This window comes from Heterocephalus glaber, unplaced genomic scaffold (genome assembly GCF_053883595.1).
Source record: "Heterocephalus glaber isolate CG9 unplaced genomic scaffold, H.glaber_assembly_v1.0 deba00000071, whole genome shotgun sequence".
NCBI lineage: Eukaryota > Metazoa > Chordata > Mammalia > Rodentia > Bathyergidae > Heterocephalus > Heterocephalus glaber.
In genome coordinates, this window is record NW_028258137.1 from 853931 (window position 1) to 872063 (window position 18133).

Below are 18133 nucleotides of genomic sequence, written 5' to 3' on the forward strand. Positions count from 1 at the left end.
CACGCCTGGCCTCACCCACCCGCCCCTTTGCAGCATCATGGGGCTGTACGTGTCCATCGTGCTGGTCATCGGCAAGTTCGTGCGCGGCTTCTTCAGCGAGATCTCGCACTCCATCATGTTCGAGGAGCTGCCCTGCGTGGACCGCATCCTCAAGCTGTGCCAGGACATCTTCCTGGTGCGGGAGACGCAGGAGCTGGGGCTAGAGGAGGAGCTGTACGCCAAGCTCATCTTCCTGTACCGCTCACCAGAGACCATGATCAAGTGGACGCGTGAGAAGGAGTAGGAGGGGCCTGGCTCCCTGGCGCCGGGAACGAAGGGGCTGCCTGTGGGCCGCGGGGCCATGAGTGCAGGGGTGGCACTCCTTGGGCCAGGGCACAGCTGCCACGGGCCCCCCGGCCCCCCGGAACCTGCATGCTGCTGTCAGAAGGACACTGTGCCCCTTGGCCCTTACGTGCCCAGTGCAGCCAAACTGGGCCTGGACCTGCCCCGCCTCACATGTACTGTAGAGTTTTCTAATTAAAACCTTTTTATTTATGCAAACGGACAAGCCCCAGCCAGCCCTGTATCCTTGCCTTCCAGCCCCGGGCGAGAGCTGCCCACACAGGCCACGTCCCGGGCTCAGCTCTGCGGGCCCTCTGCCTCGTCACTGCTGTCCTCAATCAGATACTCCTGGATCTCCTGCATGACCCCGGCCCTGTGGGAAGAGTGGGTGGGAACCAGCCCAGGGGCTCCCACCTGGGACCCCACCAGACAGGCCCAGTACCTCTGGCTGCGGAGCTGGGCCTCGGCCAGGATGTAGGGCGGCAAGCGGTCCAGGGAGGGCTGCAACAGAAGCCAGCTGGGTGAGGGGTGGCAGAGCCCAAGCACCGAACCCCGCTGCCACCGGGAGGGGAGGGGCAGCCACACTCACGAGGTCGCTCATGTTCCCCCTGCAGCCGTAGCACAGCTGCTGGGTGACCTGCGCCTGGGCATCGTCCGTCCTGGGAGACAGAGCTGGACTTGGGTGCCTGCGCTCCGGGCCCTGCCCCAAGCCGCTCCTGTCCCCGGCAGGGACTCACCTCCCACGGGCCTTCCAGCAACAGCCAGGGCCCTCGCCTACAGCGCAGCAGGGTGCTGTGGGCGTCCCAGCCTCAGCCTGAAGGGTGGACGGCGGCATCTGGGAGAGACTCGAGGTCTGAGCCCCAAAAGCCGTGGCACTGTCTGCAAGCAGAGAGGGATTGAGGGGACCCTCGGGCTACTGGACCCCAACACCCACCCCTGCACCCCAAGGAGGTCCAATGCGAACCAGCAGTGTCGATGTCCAGTGTGCACAGGCAGAGGAGGCACCGAGGGCCTGAGGGCCCCCCACCACAGCCGTCCCTGGGCGCCTTGACCAGCTTCTCTCCTGTCCTGAGGGCAGGAGGTACAGGTCACGGGGCGCCCCCAGCCGGGCCCTGCTCCTTCCTGGCCCCTGAGTGCCCACACACACCTGTACACAGTGCTGACCGTGGAGGGGAACTGGGCCTGCAGCCTGAGGATGAAGGCCTCCATCAGCCGGTGGACGCTGGCTTTCTCGGGGGCCTAGGGACAAGGGGCTGTCGGCGGGCCCAGTGCAGAGGCAGCTCCCAGAGTGGGTGCCTGGCTTCCCACAGCAGCCAGTGTGCCAGCAAGGGTCAGCCTGTCCCTCCGAGGCAAAGGGTGTCCTCAGAGGACCCAAGGGGACCCTGCTGCTAGCACGAGTGGTGAACAGCAGGTGCCGGGCCTGAGGTCAGCCCAGGGAAGGGCCAGCACAGCCCCCTGACTGTATGGAAGAGCCGCCCCCCCCTCCCCGACCCGTTCACCTACCCCGGGCCTCACCTTAGTGTCCACAGCCGGTGTGAAGACTAAGGGAACAGCAAACAGACGGTTGTAGAAGGCCACCTCCTTCAGAGTGTGGTCCCTCATGGGCCGCACCACCACCACATCCCCGTGTCGCTCGTCCGAGAAGCCCTGGAGGATGGGGCAGTTTGGCGAGGTCCCAGCCACGCCCCTAGCTGGGGCTGGTCCGGGCCCCTTGCCACACGGCGGGAGACCCCCGGATGACCCATAGCTGCTGCTTTCAGGTGAAGGAGGCAGATGGGGAGGGGCCCCGCGTACCGTGTCCCAGGCGAGGAAGGCTCCTCGGCCCAGGGCCAGGTTGGTCATGAGCTTGATGGCCAGGCGGGTGCAGCTGTCCCCGGTCATCACCTTGGAGTAGCCGTGGGCTCGAGCCACGTGCAGGATCAGGTGGCTCCTGGGGTGCAGAGGCCACGTTACAGAGGCCGCCTGGGCCTGGGCCGGGGTAGGGGCCAGGGTGCAGGCCCAGGCTCACCGCAGGGTCTGCAGAAGCTCCTCCTTGGCCGTCAGCGTCCTCACAGACTCAAACAGTCTACACAGGGCCTCGGTCTGGGCGGCAGAGGGGGGCCCAGCTGGGCTCGGGAGGCTGTGGGGGTCCTGGCTCTGGGGCCAGGGCCGCTCCTCCTCCCCCCGAGCCCGGCCGCAGCTGTCCTCAGCCCCCTCGGCCCCCAGCACGTGGTACTGCTGGAGAAAGCTGTCCACGGCGGACTTGTAGGCACCCTCCGTCCCAGCTGGCTCCTGGGGACAGCACCGCAGCACCGACGGTGGCAGGCTGAACACCTTCCAGGACACAGGCAGGCAGTAAGGCCCAGGCCGAGCCCCGGGGACCCCCAGGTCACCTCCTGGGTAGCCCCTGTGCCTGGCGCAGGCCACCCACCTCTTCCAGGGCCACCAGGTGCCACGGGAAGTTGACGACGTGCAAAACCTGCTTCACCTCAGCCAGGGTCTTTGCTCTGTCCTCTGGGCTCTGGCCGCAGGCTGCACCCTCTGCAAAGCCAGGCAGGAAGGAGAGTCAGGGCTCCGGCCAGGTGTAGTGGCTGAGGGGCTCTGCAGGGCAGTGGTTACTGGAAGATGAGACCTGGCCAGGGTGGTCCACACCTGTAACCCCAGCACTCTAGGAGGCTGAGGCAGGAGGATCACAAGTTCCGGCCTAGCCCAGCTTAGCAACTTAGTGAGAGCCTGCTTCAAAAGGAAAACATTTTAAAAAGAGCTAGAGATGTAGCTCAATAAAAGGTCCTGGGTTCGTTCAATCCCCAGGACCACAAAAGGCTAGTGCAGACAATTGAGGAGGGGCTGTTTTGATTTGGGAAACAGGTTCCCCCTAATGCAAGAATGGCAAACCTCTTAGAGACACAGTGGCCAGACTGCAACCCAAAATCCACTTATTTATCACAAAGTGCCAAAACTGCAATTAAACCCGAATACTGAGGTTTTAATTTAGAAAAAACAACTGTTATCTGACGCTCGGCTGCTGGGGTGACCTGGCTCATGTGCTGACAGAGCTCTGCGTGTCTGCTGCACCACACATGCCATCGGTGGTGGCCCTAGTGGCTACAATGCCACCCCCACCCCATGTTGGTTACCAGCCCTCTTCTGTCCTGGACCTGATGGCAGGGCCAGGTGGGACAGGCACTCCCAGCCCCCGCAGTCACTTGAAGCTGGAACACATGCTGGCTCCCTCAGAAACGTCACCAGCAGGGCCTCAGTGTGGGGACAACACCAGTCCTGGACAAACCTCTACCCAGGAGGCTCAGGGGCCCACCTCAAGTGACCAGAGCCAGGAGGAGGGGCGCCACACGTACCATCCACATAGACGACTCCTGGCACGAAGCGCAGCCTCTTAGCAGAGTCCTGACTCAGGCCCTGGAGGGGTACACATCAGGGACTCGGACCCTGGCTATGAGCCACAGGGTGCTTCTCAGCAGGCCATGTCTCTGGACGTCAGTCCCAGGAAGGAGGGAGCCAACCTTCCCTCGAAGTAGACAGGGCCATTCTGACTCAGGGGCCAGGCATTCTGTGGTAAGGCCCAGAGACCCAACTCTGATGGTCTCCTCTCCTGCCAGGAAAGCAGCCTCCCCACTGCAGAACCTGAGAACCCACACCTGGAGTCCATCCCTGACACCCCAGCAGCCTGGGACAAGCAATGGGGCCACAGTGCCACCTGCTGGGCACCACTCTGAAGAGCAGAGGAGTTGTGCCAGGGGTGAAGAGGTAGTATGTGGCGTGGGCTGGGCCTCATCCGGCATGTGGGCAGGTTTAGGGCACCACCTTTGGGAGAAAACCAGCCAGGAACACGACCCTCCCCTTTCATTGGACAAAGCCATTCAAACTCCAGCCAGACAGACCTCATGAGCAAGGCCGGCTCAGAAGTACCATGCAGGGTGCCGACCCTAGGACAGCCCCCCCACCCCCCATTCTGCACCCTCACAGCCTCATAGCAAGTGTGCAGGGAGCCTAAATGGCCTCTCCCCACCCTGTCCCAAGATCCCTGGAGTTCCCAATTCCTCAGGGAAACCCCACATGTCCCAGCAGCTCCTGGTTTTGCAGCTTGAGCATCTGCCTCAATCCAGCCCCCTCCCTGAATGTGCTGCCCTCCCTGTCAGTCCCCACAAGTCACACCTGGCCAAGGCATGAGACTGAGCTCTGGAGTGTGGAGAACTGGACAGAGCTGACCTGGGCACAGCTGGCACCCTGATGTGGCTGCTGGCTTAGAGACCTGTGTTCTGAGAGCCCTCCGGGTGTCCCTGTGGGAAGTGTGCTGAGAAGGGAGCCCCACCCTAGCTCTGCCCAGCAGCCACTACCTGGGGGTGGTGTGGACGCACCTCAAGGACCTGCCAGACCATGGAGCTGGATGAGGGACCACCAGACCACGCCAAGAGCACCTTGGGGAGAAGAAACACCAACAAGTAACACTCGCCTTCAATGGAAACATGTCCTCCCACGTGGACAACTGAGATACCCAGTTCACCCAGAGTGAGTGCAGGGGTGGCAGGCTGGGTGTGGGAGGGGCAGACGGAAGAGAGCCAACCCCCCACAGCTACCTTCTCACCAGGAAAGATGAGCCGGTTCTTCCCTAGCATGGCTCTGAACTTGTGGACATAGAAGGCCTTGAAACAGTCCCTGCAACACAAATGCCAGGCTGGGTTGTCTGCAGAGGCTCTGCCAAACTGGGGGATCAGGTGCCCTGGGAGCCTCACAGCTCTCAGGGTCCCCCGAAGCCCTACCAGCTGTGATCACAAAGGGCATGGGAGCTACATCTCACATCCTGCAGTTGCTACGGGTAAGGTGAAGCCCTGATGCCTGTTAAGAAAGGTGCTGATTGGGCTGGGGATTTAGTTCAGCGGCACCACACCCGCCTCGCAAGAGGAAGGTCCTGAGTTCGTTCCCAGTACCAAAAAAAGAAAGGTGCTGACTGCTGACTTCAGGCCATCCTTGCCCCATGCCAGGCAGCACCACCACCCTCTGGTGAAGGAGGAAATGCTAAGCAGGCTGCAGAGCTCGGCCTCCAGACCTGCCCACCAGAGACCAGTGTGCCAGCCACCTGGGCAGAGAAGCTAGGAAGCTCAAGCCAACACTGAGGCCTGGGGTCCTCCTGAAACCACAGATTCAGAACTCCCAGCTGGATAACAATTTCTTCAATTTCCCAGGGTCTTTTTTTTTAATTTAAAGAATGTTTTAGAAAGCAGAATCCAAGATTCCTGGGGACCAACTTAAAAATGTGAGGCTACCATTCAGCAAACATACTACCCACTAGAGAACTAAAACAGGAGACCCCCCCTCAGGGAGCTACAAATCTAGCGAAAAAGGCCAAACATTAAAATGGTCATAACGCAGCTGGGTGTGCTGGTGTATGCCTGTAATCCCAGCTACTAGAGAGAAAAAGGCAAAAGGACTGCAAGTTCGAGATCAACCTGGGCAACTTCCAACTTAGGGGAGATCCTGTCTCAAAATTTTAAAAAAATTATTAAGGAGGAGTGGTGGATGTAGCTCAGCTTAAAGACTCTGGGTTCAATGCCCACTGCCAGACATACACACACAAAAAGTTACTATGCAAAGAAAAGATGGCATGGGTCACAAGAATTACAGATAAAATAGACTATCAGGGGCTGGGGATTTAAGTCAGTGGTTCTGTCGCCTGCCTCGCAAGCGCTGGGACCCGAGTTCGATCCCCGGTACGGAAGAAAAAAAATAAAAAGAATATCATCACAGCTGCCCCCAAATACCCTCCCCGCGCGCATTTTTCCCAACTTGGACGCCCCACCCCACTTCCATCTCTGCCCACAAACTCCCCCGGAGACCTCGCTGTTCTTGAATGGATCATGGAGACTCTTAACTTCCCACCTCCCTTTCCGAAATAGGGTGGTGGGAGCAACATCAGGAGCTCATACTAGAGTAACTGCCCTTTGAAAACCAAATATCGTCTGGAAAGGGGCTGCCGGGCCTCACCTGCAAAAGGCATCTCCAGCTCGGATAACCACCACCGGATCGCCCTGCTTGCACTTCACACACTTCTGCCCACAGCTTTGGACATACGACAGGAGAGGAGGGTAAGAACACAGGTGGCTGCTTTCCCAACCCGGGTGGCTTCGGAGAGACTGGGTCCTGTTTCCCGCCCTGAGCTGAGCCGGAGGAAAGGCCCATGCCCTTCTCTAACTGCCAACTTCAAGACAAGGGCCGGGGTGCGGGCTGGAAAAGCGGGCTCTCGTGCACTGGGGCCCTAAATCTCTGTAGGACAGACAACTTCTGCGCGGCCCAGAGGCAGCGACAGGAGAGTAAAGACAGAACGGGATCGCCCCGAGTGCGCGAGGCAGACTGAAGCGAGGCCCCGCCCAGCTTAGGGCGCCGCGGGCTCCTACCCGGGCCTGGGCACCGGCGGGGGCTCCCGGGGCGGCGGTTCCACGTAGTCCTCGCCCACCTGGCACATGGCGGAACGCGGAGCACCGCAGTTGCCACGGCAGAGCCGGGGCGCGTCTTGGTGACGGCACGACGTCGGCGCGGCAGTGACGCTACAGGGGCGAGCACGTGTGGCGTCAGCGAGACGTCGGCGCGGGTGTGACGCGTTGGGGGTGCGGCGCCGTCGCGGCTGTGACGTGCGGGCCGGGCCGGCCTGGACAGCGGTCGGCGGCAGGTGGCGGCGGCGGCGGCCTGGCCCGGGATGGCGATGTTCCGCAGCCTGGTGGCTTCGGCTCATCAGCGGCAGCCGCCGCCCGGGCCTGCGGGCGGCGACAGCGGCCTGGAGGCGCAGTACAGTTGTCCCATCTGCCTGGAGGTGTACCACCGGCCGGTGGCCATCGGCAGCTGCGGCCACACGTGAGCGCCCTCCGAGAGCTCGCGGGAGGGGGGTCCGGGCCGGGTCCGAGGCCGCGGCTGGCCGCGCTGCACGGAACGCGAGGACACGGGCACGGCAGCGGCGCCGCCCTCAGTGCGGCCCCTGCGCAGCCCAGCCCCGGCCCGCCGCGGCACGCGACTCGCCACCCGGGCGCTCGGGACCACCTGTCCCCGGCCCGGCGCACGGCCTCGCGGCCGGGAGCTCAGGGCTTCTGCTGCGGCCGCTGCGCTCGACGCTAGGATCTGGTCATGTGGACACAGGCGGGCAGTTGCAAATAAATGACTTGTAGCTTTTGCTGTCAACTCTTTCTCGCCCCGCTGTTTGGTCGTTTTGATTAGAGAGGAAAGCAGTTCCCTAAAGTTAGGAGAGGGGCGTGTTTGGAGCCCCGTGCTGTTTTGTTTTGAAGGAGCACTTGAGTCACACGAGGCATTGAGCAGCCAGGGAGGCGGACTCCACCGGGTCCAGACATCAAGCAAGTTCTCCAGCTGTGCTTTCTGGTCGAGCTGTTTCAGGAACAGAAACTTGAGAATGTGGTTCTACCCTTGGGGAGCTGTCCTCACGTTCTCTGGAGCTCCAGCCTAGTTGGGAGGGAGCCAGTCGGAGACTGTGCTCCTAGACCCCTCCTAAGTGCTCCATAATACAGCCCATGAGGGGACTGGCAGAGTGTGGGGAGCAGGCAGGAGGGCTTCCCAGCAGATGGTCCTGCTGCTGAGGAGGTGGGGTTGGGCAAGGTGCACCCCAGCTGGTAGGAGGCCCTAGAACATTTTGCAAACAAAAGCAGCTGACTTTGGAGGCTCCTGATGGGAAGGGAACTCGCACTGCGGGTGGGCGTGCGCCTGCCAGTCATGCCTCCTCCTGGGGCTGGCAGAGAGGGTGGCAGGATGCACCGATGCTTTCCCTTCCCCCTGTGTCAGGCAGCAGGGCGGCCTGCTCACCCCAAGAGCCCTGCTGATCTTGTGAGGGTGCTGCTCCTACTCAGTCTCACTCTGCTGCACCATTTTGGCAGGGGAGCCTCTGGGGCTGACTCCTGTGAGCACAGGCAAGTGGGTGTCTTAAGGTGTGCTCTGCATCTTCCAGCTGTTGTTGGGCTGAGAGACTTGTCTGGGCCTCGTTTAAGAAAGTCTTACATGAACTTGGCCTGGTGACCACTTGGTCATCACAGCAGGCCACAGCCATTTTGGTTTCTTAGTCTACACAAACCAGTATTTGCTTGTTTTCTCCCCAAAATGTGTTTTCTTAAAATGTAGTCTGCCTGACAGGACACAAGACTCTGGGATGAAAAACATCTTTTCTTAAGCTGTTCTCACAGTCTCTCCCTTGGCTTTCTGTGCTGCTTTGTTTTCCTGGCTGTTCTTGACCACCTCAGATTTCTTGAAGTCTCTGTGAGGCTAAGGCGTGTGAGCAAATGAGCACAGGAAGCTTAGAAGCTCTCATGTCACCTTTAACAAGTTCACTCGCAGTCTGATTCTTTCCTTTCGTGAGGTACCTGAGCAGAAGCAGGTTCCTTCCTGAGATCTTGTTTTCTTGTGGTGAAAGGAGCCCTGTGTGGGGCAGGTGTTGCTCTCCGGCACCCAGACAGAGGAAAGGATGTAGGGAGAGCTTTCTGCCTCAAGCTGAGGGGAGGCGGCTGCTGGTGGAGCTACACAGAGAAGCTTGCAGGAACTCCCTGAGGGAGGGAACTGCTGTCTGTCACACTGGAAGGGCAGCCCAGGCTAAGAGCCTCATCTAAATCCAGCAGTCAGGCTGCCCCCAAAGCCTAACCATGGAGCCTCTGAGTCAGGACAGTGCTGTGGACGCACTCGTGGCCTTCATGTGGCTCCCTGTGTGGGTCATCTCACAACATCTTCCCTGAGGGGACCCACCTGCTGACCTTGGGGACCTCTGAAACACTGGCCCCTCCTAACTCCCTGGTGTGTGTAGGAGCCTGGAGCAGGTGCTGGTACTCTGTGGCCTGTGATCCATCCTCCGTGTCCCAGATTTCTGGGGGAAGGGCCAGCTCACACCCACTGCCCTCAGCTACTTCGTTTGGCTGAGAAGCCAGTCAGCACCTGGCTCTGAGCAGACACAGGCAGGAACTTCCTGTGGGAAAGGCTGACCCTGCTGCGGCTGCTGCTGCCAGCACACAGGGTGGTGAAGATGAAAGAAGGCTGAGAGCCCCATGCCACCACCTGCATGCATCCTTCTGCTTGCTGCTCCTTCAGGGCTGAGGCTTGGGGACAGTCACTTTGTAGGCAATCAGGTTCTTGACCACCCCTGTGGGCAGTGCCAGGCACCTGACCTCCATCCATTCCTCTTCAGAGACCTGGCCTTCCCTGCTCTACAAAGGACCCTTTTCCTTCTGCTGAGTGAAGTGGCCACACTGTGGCCTGAGCGCGTGCACATGGCTGGGCCTTCTGTTTGAGTTTTCACAGCTTCACTAAGGTAGAATTCAGCACCTCACTATTTCCTCGTTTAAAGTGTAGAGTTCAGTGGTTTCTGTGATGCTCACACAGTACCAAGCCATCACCCCGACTTAGGACTTTCACCACCCCAAAAGAGAAACCAGTCCTCCTTCTGCTCCCCAGTCCTTGGGCGCCCCTGGTCTGCTTCTGCCTCCATGGCTGTGCCCTTGCCAGGCGTTCCGCGTACCCGGTATTCTACTGCATGTGGCTTCCTGTGGCCTCTTCCTCGAGTCATGTTTTCAGGGATTGGCTGTGTGTAATGTGCGTCCGTGCTTGGCTCCTTCTCATGGCCAAGACAGCCTCTGAATTGTTACTGCATCTCAGTGCTGTGGACGTGTGTGTGGCCTTCGTGTGGCTCATCCCTTGGCATCTTCTGGTTCTTGGGTGGAGAAAGGGGTCCTCAGCCTTAGGCTAACTGGACTCTGGGCCAGTGACAGGGGTACCCTGGACACTGAGGGATGGGTGTGTGGGTGCCTGGGGAGACCCCTCTGCTCACGCTGCTGTGCAGCAAAAGCTCCTGAAATCCTTCCTGTCTCATGAGAGACCTGGTCCTCTCTCACGGGCAGTCAGGCCGTGTGACTGACCAGGTGACTAGCAGGTGACGAGCCAGGTGGCCCCACCAGAGGCCAGTGTTGGGAAGGGGAGGGGCCTGAGATGGCATTCGCTTTGCCTGAAGCCCTGGGCCTTCCTTCTTCACCACAGAACAGACTTTTTCTTGAGGGAATGAAGTCTCTTGACACAGGAACTCTGACCCCAGACCACAGCCAAGGTGTCTGTGAACTCAGGCCCTGTCTTGCATCCCCTCCATCCACCACGGCTCCTGTCCCCACCCCACGGGCCCTTGACTTTGCTAGCTGTGCCATCACTCACAAGGTTGCCATCTTTCTGCTGGGCTGGGTGGCTTCCTGCTCCAGCCAGGTACTGTCGTAGGACTGGGGTGCTGCCTCAGTGTGCCCGTGTTCAGGCACCTTCTGCGCCACGATGTCCCCACGGCGCTTCCTGTGCAGCTGCACAGAACTCATCCTGTGACCTGCTCCCTTCCTCCCCTGCTCCCACTGCCGACCTGGGCCTACGGAGCAGCGGAGATGTGGGCAGGCACAGCCTGGCTCCTGCTGCCAGTCCAAATCTGCAAGGACTGTGTGGCATGGGCGCGCCACACGGTCTCAGGCAATGGTGCCAGAAGCACAGGGCCTGCTACAGCCGCTGCCCCAGTTGTGCCAGAACCTAAGCTGGCTGAGCAGGCCCTTGAGCAGGAGCACCTCCTACCTGGGGAGCTGTCCATGGGGGCTGAACTGGCAGCCAGGGCCTTGTGCTGTGTGATCCGGGCCCAGCATTCCTTGCCTACACCTCCTGGCGATCTCCCTGCTTGTGCCCCAGCCGTCTCGTCATGCAAGTGCTGCCTGTACTCGTGAGGAGGAGCCGCATGAGCCCTGCCAGGGTGCCGGCTGCAGGGCCAGCAGTGTAGGCTGCGGCTGCCCCCGGCATGCAGGACACGGTGGGGCCTGTGCCAGGAGGGACCCTCCATGGTTTAGCCAACTGGTGGGCAGCACAGAGACGTTGGAGAAGTGGCCCTGCTGGTGCCAGCCCTCAGACCTGTGTCCCCTGCAGGTTCTGCGGGGAGTGCCTCCAGCCATGTCTGCAGGTGCCATCCCCTCTGTGCCCGCTCTGCCGCCTGCCCTTTGACCCCAAGAAAGTGGACAAAGCCACTCACGTGGAGAAGCAGCTCTCGTCCTACAAGGCTCCCTGCCGGGGCTGCAACAAGAAGGTACCGAGCGCCTGGCCTGGGCGGCCGGGGACCCTGTCCTGCAGAAGACTGGGTGGATGGGCTGCCCCTGTCCTGTTGAGCAATGCAGCTGCTCTGGAGTGAGGAAGCCCGCACCCTGCCCTCGCCCTCCGTCCCTTTCCAGGGGAGAACCCCCAGATGTGGGCTGGGTGCTCGGGCTGCCAGCAGCTGTGGGCTCTGAGTGGAGGAGGCCCGTGGAAGTGCCGAGCACCTTACAGCTGGCCCATTGCCCTCCCCATGGAAGCGAGAGGGGCACTGCCTTGATCAGAGTCCACAGAGGACCCCTCGCCGTGACAGGACTCCCAGAGCCTGCTCGCCCCTCACATTCTCCCTGTGCCCAAGCCTAGCACTGCAGGGTGGGAGCCCTGACGCGGGCCCTTGGTCAAACAGCTGGGAACATATTTTGAATTTGTGTTTTAGATGTGGCCACAGCTCAGGTCCTAAGCCCTGCTGACCCACACAGTAGGAAGCAGCCCCTCATTGCTCCATGCTGAGGTCAAGTGCAGATGTCTGGGGGCCACCCTGAGTCCATCTGGGGTGCTAGGCACCCCCGGGCTCCACCAGACAGACCCTCCTGGGGAGACGAAAATGGGAACCTTGAGGTTCCCCAGGTGGAGGTCCTCCCTGCACAGTGCCCGACCGGGGCAGGTTTCTGGCTTCTGGCCCCATGTCCCCAGGACCGTGACAGTGACCTTGGGCGCTGCCAGCGCTGGGGCCTGTTACTCTGGACACCTGAGTTAGGCAGTTTGCGAAGATGTGTGTTTATGCCAGGGGAGAGGTTTTGTCAAGAGTCTTTCCACCGGTCCCTAGTAGATGTGTATCCCCTCTTACTAAGTGCGGTTCCCTTTCCCTCGAGGAGTACAGCTTCCCAAGTTTGCCTTTCTCTGAGGGACCCCACGGAGGGGGGGTGCTGGCTCCTGTCCCGAGTGCTGCTCTATGGAGCAACCTTGGGCTTGTGCAGCTCAGCGGGCCTGGGGGGAACACAGAGCCCATGGCCCTTCCAGCGTCTTCCCAGCTGCATCCCTCGAAGCCCCTTCCAGGGCACCACAGACTGCTGCTCTGGGCCCCTGGGTTTCGAGGGGAGCAGGGATGGCCCTGTGGCGCGTGACCCATGCAGATGGTTCCATTCTGGACCGCCTTGCCTGCTGCCCTGTCACCTAGGTGACCCTGGCGAAGATGAGAGTGCACGTGTCCTCGTGCCTGAAGGTCCAGGAGCAGATGGCCAACTGCCCCAAGTTTGTCCCCGTGGTGCCCACCTCCCAGCCCATTCCAAGGTGGGCAACTTCCTGTGGGTCTCTAAGTGGCGGGGGGTGCCGGGCGTCCAGGTGGCCCTGGGGACACCTGAGGTGTGGGAGCCAAGGCGAGGGTGTGCGCCAGGCAGGTGGACCGTGCGACGGCGCCTCTGGGCACAACACCGTCCCTGCCCCCTTCTGGGCTGAGGTTCCAGGGAAGGAAAAGCCCCAGCGTGGTGCTCCTCAGCCACCCTGGGAGCTGGCTCGTCCTGTCGAGCTCACAGAGGGGCTACGCCGATGTCTGGGAAGTGGGGCGGGCAGTGCCCCAGCCTCAGCCCACTCTTCCCCGCAGCAACGTCCCCAACAGGTCCACCTTTGCCTGCCCCTACTGCGGCGCCCGCAACCTGGACCAGCAGGAGCTGGTGAAGCACTGTGTGGAGAGCCACCGCAGCGACCCCAACCGAGTGGTGAGTCCACACTGCACCCGCAGCTGCCGCAACCCCCAGTAGGCGGCAGTGCTCCAGCAGCACCTGGTCCAAGCCCAGCCCGGATCTCTGAGCTCCACCCTCGAGCTGCAGCCCCAAGGCTGTGTCCCAGGCTGGGGAGGCCTGCACCCTGTGCCCCACCTGCTGCACACTGGCCCTCTCCTCCAGGTGTGCCCCATCTGCTCAGCCATGCCCTGGGGTGACCCGAGCTACAAGAGCGCCAACTTCCTGCAGCACCTGCTGCACCGGCACAAGTTCTCCTACGACACCTTCGTGGTGGGTGCCCCTCCCCTCCTCCCTGGTGGGTGCCCCTCCCCTCCTCCCTGGTGGGTGCCCCTCCCGGGGCCCCAAGTCCTTAGAGAAGGCCAGAAACCAAAGGTCCACAGCCAGCAGGGATGAGGGCCTGCCCTTGTAGGTCAGCCCCTGAGGAGGCCCTACCCTGGCACAGTCTCGGGGACCCCAGGGTACACCAGCTTCCTTCTAGCACTTCTGGAGGCCAGAGGGACCCCTCACCCCCTACCTGCAGAGGGCAGGAAGGGTGCAGACCCCAGGCCCAGACCCTTCATCCCACTCTTCCTTCCCGGTGCAGCCCAGGACTCCCCTCTGGCCTGTCCCTGGCTGTTGGAGGTCTTGGGGCCCCATTTCTCAGGTTCTGAGGTGAAGGACAGCTTCAGCCCCGCATCTGCCCCTCACTCATAGCCATGCCAAGTGGCCTCTTTAGACTGTTGGGCCCAGCTGCCCTGGGGGAGCCTGAGGGTCACCTTGTGCAAGGGCAGTGGGCATCCCCGGAGGGGTGGTGTGCAGGCGAAAGAGAAGGTCCACCTGGGGGACTGGCACGAGGGGAGGGCTGCTGCTGCTGCACCGGCCTGTCTTGCTTCTGTCCCCAGGACTATAGCATCGATGAAGAAGCTGCCTTCCAGGCTGCCCTGGCCCTGTCCCTCTCTGAGAACTGAAGGCACAGCCGGCTCCCACCCACGCCAGGTCCAGCGGGGCTGCCCTTGGGCCAGGCACCAAGAGCCTTCGGGCCCAAAGCCCCCTCAGCCGTCAGCAGGCCGCCCAGATGCCGGCTGCAGCCCTGGGTCATCGGTGCTTTGCGGGGCAGGTGCCGGCTGCCTCTTGAAGGACTCGGAGCAGTCGGCTGCCTCTTGAAGCCATGACGCTGTCCCTGCGTGACGGACAGGGTGCCCGGCTGTGCTGCAGCAGGAGAGCCAGAGGAGCGGCCCGGCCAACCCCAGCCTGACCCGGCCCCCGGCTACGCTTCCACCGTGCGCATTTGGTACTGGCTTTTGTGATACTTAGAAACCCTGGCGTTTTTCTATCTTATCCCATGTGATAACCTTTTCACATTTTATAGAGCAAAGACAAAGCAGCTACACTTCATACTGCAATATCTGTGTTGACTAGGAAGAATAGTATTTTTATGGAACATTTACAAAATTATATTTTTTAAGAAAAAGCAATCAAAACTAACCTTTGTGTGGGAGCAGAGGGGAGGAGTGAGGGGCACAGCCGGAGCCAGACAGGCTGGGGTCTCCCTGGGCCTGGCAGGCAGCGTCCCCGGCCACCTGCCGCTGAGCTCACGGGGACCTTGCTTTCAGCTTCTCCCCACTGACATCCAGGAAGTGGCCCCAGTACCCTGGCCGTGGTGCTGGCCTCCTGCCTGTTCCTCACCCTGGTGGCTGCTACCCCAATCGTAGCCAGTTCTTGGGGTCCAGGCAGGGGCCTGCTTGGGGGTGGTCAGGCCAGAGAACACTGCTCAGTGCTTCCGTTCTGTTCATGGCATAAATTATTCTGTCTTTTCAAAGTTTTCAATAAAACGATTCCAAGCACCTGCAGCACCCTTGCAGTGGTTCCATCCTCAGCCATCAGCTGTGAGGGCACTGGGGCGGTGGCCCTGCCTCTCACCCATCCAGATCTTCGGCTGCTCCCCGCACCCTGGGCCTGGTGTCCCTAGGCTATGTGGGCCACACAGAGCCCCTGAGGGGGTGTCGAACCTCCTGTTCCTCTTTGCTCGGTCTGTATATCAGACCAGTGCTCGGGTACAGGATGCCTTGTCCTGCTGCTGATCAAGAGTCAGAGCCCACAAGAGTTGCCTGCCCGCCAGCCCCGTGGCAGCTGGTCACCTGTCTGTCCTTGCCTCTCGCCCCACCCATCTCTGTCCTGCATAGTTCTCTCTAAGACAAAAGTGGTCCCAAAGTTTGAAACCGTGGCGAGAGCCAGGCAAGCCAGGTTCCACAGACAGTAGCAGGTGTGGTGGCCGGGTTCCCATCACCCATATGAAGCAAAGCCATCTTAGGGTGCCTTTGTGGGTACCCCCAAGGTCCCCTCCTCCAGCTACTCCTAGACCCTGTCTGCACACTTCCCGTGTCCAGGAGGCCCCGCTGGGTTCTGGGGACCTGCAGAGCTGCAGCCAGTGGCCCTCCTGCTGGCTTCCAGAGGAGGCACAGCACCCAAAGCACGAGCTGCCTTAGCAGAGCTGGCTGCCTGCCGCCCAGTGGGAGCAGAGGAGCTGCTTTTCAGGCCCAGGCCTGCCCCACAGCTGGCCACTGGTGACACAGTCCGCTGTCACGGGTCCCGAGCCACACCATGCAAGAGACGTGGCAGCATCCTGGGACCTGCTTTGGCAGGTCCTGACCCCAGCAGCGCCGGCCGCCTGCTCGCCTGCCCTCTGGGAAACACTGCCGGTCTCTGTGTCACCTGCGGAGGTCACAGCACCTGCCACGTCAGCATTGCTGCTGCAGGCCTGGGCGCCTGGGGCCAGGGCCAGCAATCAGAAAGCCGAAGTCGGTGCCCCTTCTCTGTGCCTGCTGCTATCGGGTGACCCAGAGGGTATGGCGGCCAGGAGGGGCAGAGAAGGGAAGCCCCCCAAGCGGGGCCATCCGTACCATGCTGCTGGCAGGAGCAGCCGGGTGGGCAGGGGCCTTGCTGGGCTCCTGTCCCCGGGCCCCGCCCCTCATGCTGCCTGAGCTGGTCCTCGGGGCCCTGAGGTAAAGGCGATCACAAGCATGAGCCCAGCCTGGGCTGCGAAGTGACCCAGCGAGACCCTGTTTCAGATGGGAATGGGGAGGGGGTGTCGCTCAGTGCTTTCCGGGCTCAGTCCCCGATACAGGAGCAGAGGAGAGGAGGGAGGGGCAGCAGCCAGCCCAACACAGTCCTCGATCCCCAGACCCCGCCTGCTTGTCTGCAGGACAACCCGGCTCACGCCCAGCCCTGTTTCTGGAGTAGTTGGGTCAGTTACCCCCGGATCCCTCCACAAAGCCTTGGGCAGCATCTAGTGGAAGGTACTGCCTCGGTCTTGTCCCCCCACTGGCCTTGGCACCCCCAGTGACCATGTCCAGAGGCTCTGGAGGTCATCAGAGCAAACCCCAAGGGGTGGCAGTTCGGCCACCTGATCCCCGCAGATGCCACACAGGGTGAGGGAGCCCTGTGTGTGCACAGAATGCTGCAGGAGTGGAGCACAAGCCAGAAACACATAGCACGCAGGGCAGCGCCACAAGAGCAGGGCCCTCCCTGGGTGTCACCCCAGGTTAGTGCAGGTTGGGGGCAGGACAGCAACTTCAGCCCGCCAGTGGTCCCTGTCCTGCCAGGGAGTATGTACGGGGGTATGGAGCTGCCCAGACACAGCCCTGCTCCAGCTGGGAGCACCATAGGCCAGCTCCCTATGCTGAGGAAGCCCACCAGCATCACCAGGCCAGGCTGCTGTGCCCTGTGGAGTCCAGGGCAGCAGAAGCCCCAGCAGCAAACCACACGCCCTTCATGTCAGGTGAGGCAGGCATGGGAGCTTACACTCCATTTCCTGGAAGGTCTTTCGTTCACTCACCCGGTGGCCGGTGCTTCTCTAGTCCAGCCACGAAGGGGACAAAGGCCAGTGAGGCTCAGCCCATCCTCTGAGGGGGTGGAAAAAACTGCCAGGCAGCTTCCTTTGGAGGAGCTGGGACCTGCCGGCTAAACACCCCCAGACCAGGGTTGGCCACACATGGTCACCACCAGGTTCAGCAGGACAACTGCCCGGCCAGGTCGAGGAGGGGCTCACTTTCCCAGGGTGGCATCTGTGGGACATCACACCCACCCTGGGGTCCTTTGCACACCCCACCTTCCTGCTCCCAGTTTCTGGGTTTAGTGCTGTGCACTCTCGAGGAAGGGCAGGCTCTGTACTTGGAGAAAAAGCCCAGGATGAGGGCCCAGACAGGACCGAACATCTCCCCACTTCCTGGGCCTGAGGGTCTGAGAGGGAGGCCATTCCTGAGCTTTCCTCCCCCTCCTGCCTTTCAGAAATTATTCCACCTGCTTCCTGGAGTCCAGTTAGGCAGAGGCCCTGGGCCAGCCCTGGGGCACCCTGTTCCTGTTAGCGAGCGAAGCTGGTCTGGGCCCTGCTGGGCCTGTGGCCTGGCCCCCGGTGCTTCTGGAGGGCATTGCTGAGGTCTATGGGCCCCCAGTTGACCCTGCGCAGCTCCGGCTCCCTCCTTCCGATCACAGAGGCCAGCTCTGGCCACGGCACACAAGCTGGCACGCTGACCCACACATGCACACACGTGTGTGCACTGCCTCCCTCCTGCTCCCGGTGTTGCTTCCTGAGGCACGGCTGTGGGGTCCACTCTGGCCTGTTTCCCATGCCTCGGTTGCTGGATAAAGGGACCCTGTCCATCCCACAACCCGCGTGGTGGGACCCACACTCACCTTCCACAGGCCCCAAATGGTGCGTCAGCCACCACAAGTGCTAGGGAGTTCCCCGGCACTGAGTGTGACCAAGGCCGTGCCAGCCAGCAGACTCACCAGATTCGGGCCTTGGCAGTGGTGCTGCCCAAGCCTGGAGACGTCCAGCCCCTCCACCTTCCCCCGTGACCGCTCCAGTGCCAGCTCTGCCCCCTGGGAGGGAGCCCCAACCCAGGCTGCCAGGCTGCAGGGGCCTTGAACCTTCACCAGCGCTTCTATGGGAGCACAGTGGTCTCGCACTTTGACCCTGCTGGGCAGGGGCAGCCGCTCCAGAAAGGCCAGGCTGTCTGGGGCCC

General features: G+C 61.5%; 3 protein-coding genes across 7 annotated transcripts in view; 2 read left to right on the plus strand and 1 right to left on the minus strand.

Moving 5' to 3' along the window:
• Piezo1 (piezo type mechanosensitive ion channel component 1 (Er blood group)) overlaps positions 1–547 on the plus strand; it is a 50228-nt gene extending 49681 nt beyond the window's left edge. For both annotated transcript variants that reach the window (XM_087195556.1, XM_087195602.1), the window contains one exon: positions 34–547. In XM_087195556.1, the coding sequence (XP_087051682.1) occupies positions 34–283 (250 nt within the window). In that variant the 3' untranslated portion in view covers positions 284–547. The remainder of the gene's footprint in view (positions 1–33) is intronic.
• Ctu2 (cytosolic thiouridylase subunit 2) lies at positions 509–6866 on the minus strand. 4 transcript variants are annotated; one of them, XM_004842681.3, is made up of 15 exons: positions 6711–6865; positions 6301–6375; positions 4896–4974; positions 4677–4736; positions 3657–3717; positions 2732–2841; positions 2330–2634; positions 2116–2251; positions 1837–1968; positions 1469–1560; positions 1286–1389; positions 1059–1200; positions 911–980; positions 764–822; positions 509–694 (listed from the first exon to the last, which is right to left on the minus strand). In XM_004842681.3, the coding sequence occupies exons 1-15, from the start codon at positions 6776–6778 to the stop codon at positions 619–621; spliced, it is 1569 nt and encodes a 522-aa protein (XP_004842738.1). In that variant the 5' UTR covers positions 6779–6865; the 3' UTR covers positions 509–618. The 4 variants fall into 4 exon arrangements, 3 of the variants coding, with proteins under 3 accessions (XP_004842738.1, XP_021112236.1, XP_087051006.1); XM_021256577.2 differs by having other exon boundaries at positions 4656–4736; XM_087194880.1 differs by having other exon boundaries at positions 6770–6850.
• Positions 6867–6929: 63 nt separating this feature from the next.
• Rnf166 (ring finger protein 166) lies at positions 6930–14959 on the plus strand. Its single transcript, XM_004842682.4, has 6 exons — positions 6930–7164; positions 11233–11389; positions 12569–12681; positions 12992–13106; positions 13293–13400; positions 14012–14959. Exons 1-6 carry the CDS (start codon positions 7010–7012, stop codon positions 14075–14077), a joined length of 714 nt encoding a protein of 237 aa, XP_004842739.1. The 5' UTR covers positions 6930–7009; the 3' UTR covers positions 14078–14959.
• The last annotated feature ends 3174 nt before the right edge of the window (positions 14960–18133 follow it).

Bases quoted from the DNA above. Each gene is read 5' to 3' on its own strand.
- Ctu2 (XM_021256577.2), bottom strand. From the start codon at position 6,778: ATGTGCCAGGTGGGCGAGGACTACGTGGAACCGCCGCCCCGGGAGCCC. The intron at 1,201-1,285 runs GTTCGCATTGGA...CTCTGCTTGCAG, and splicing joins ACTGGACATCGACACTGCTG to ACAGTGCCACGGCTTTTGGG. The intron at 981-1,058 runs GTGAGTCCCTGC...TCTGTCTCCCAG, and splicing joins TGCTGGAAGGCCCGTGGGAG to GACGGACGATGCCCAGGCGC.
- Rnf166 (XM_004842682.4), top strand. From the start codon at position 7,010: ATGGCGATGTTCCGCAGCCTGGTGGCTTCGGCTCATCAGCGGCAGCCG. The intron at 13,107-13,292 runs GTGAGTCCACAC...CCTCTCCTCCAG, and splicing joins GCAGCGACCCCAACCGAGTG to GTGTGCCCCATCTGCTCAGC. The intron at 13,401-14,011 runs GTGGGTGCCCCT...TTCTGTCCCCAG, and splicing joins TCTCCTACGACACCTTCGTG to GACTATAGCATCGATGAAGA.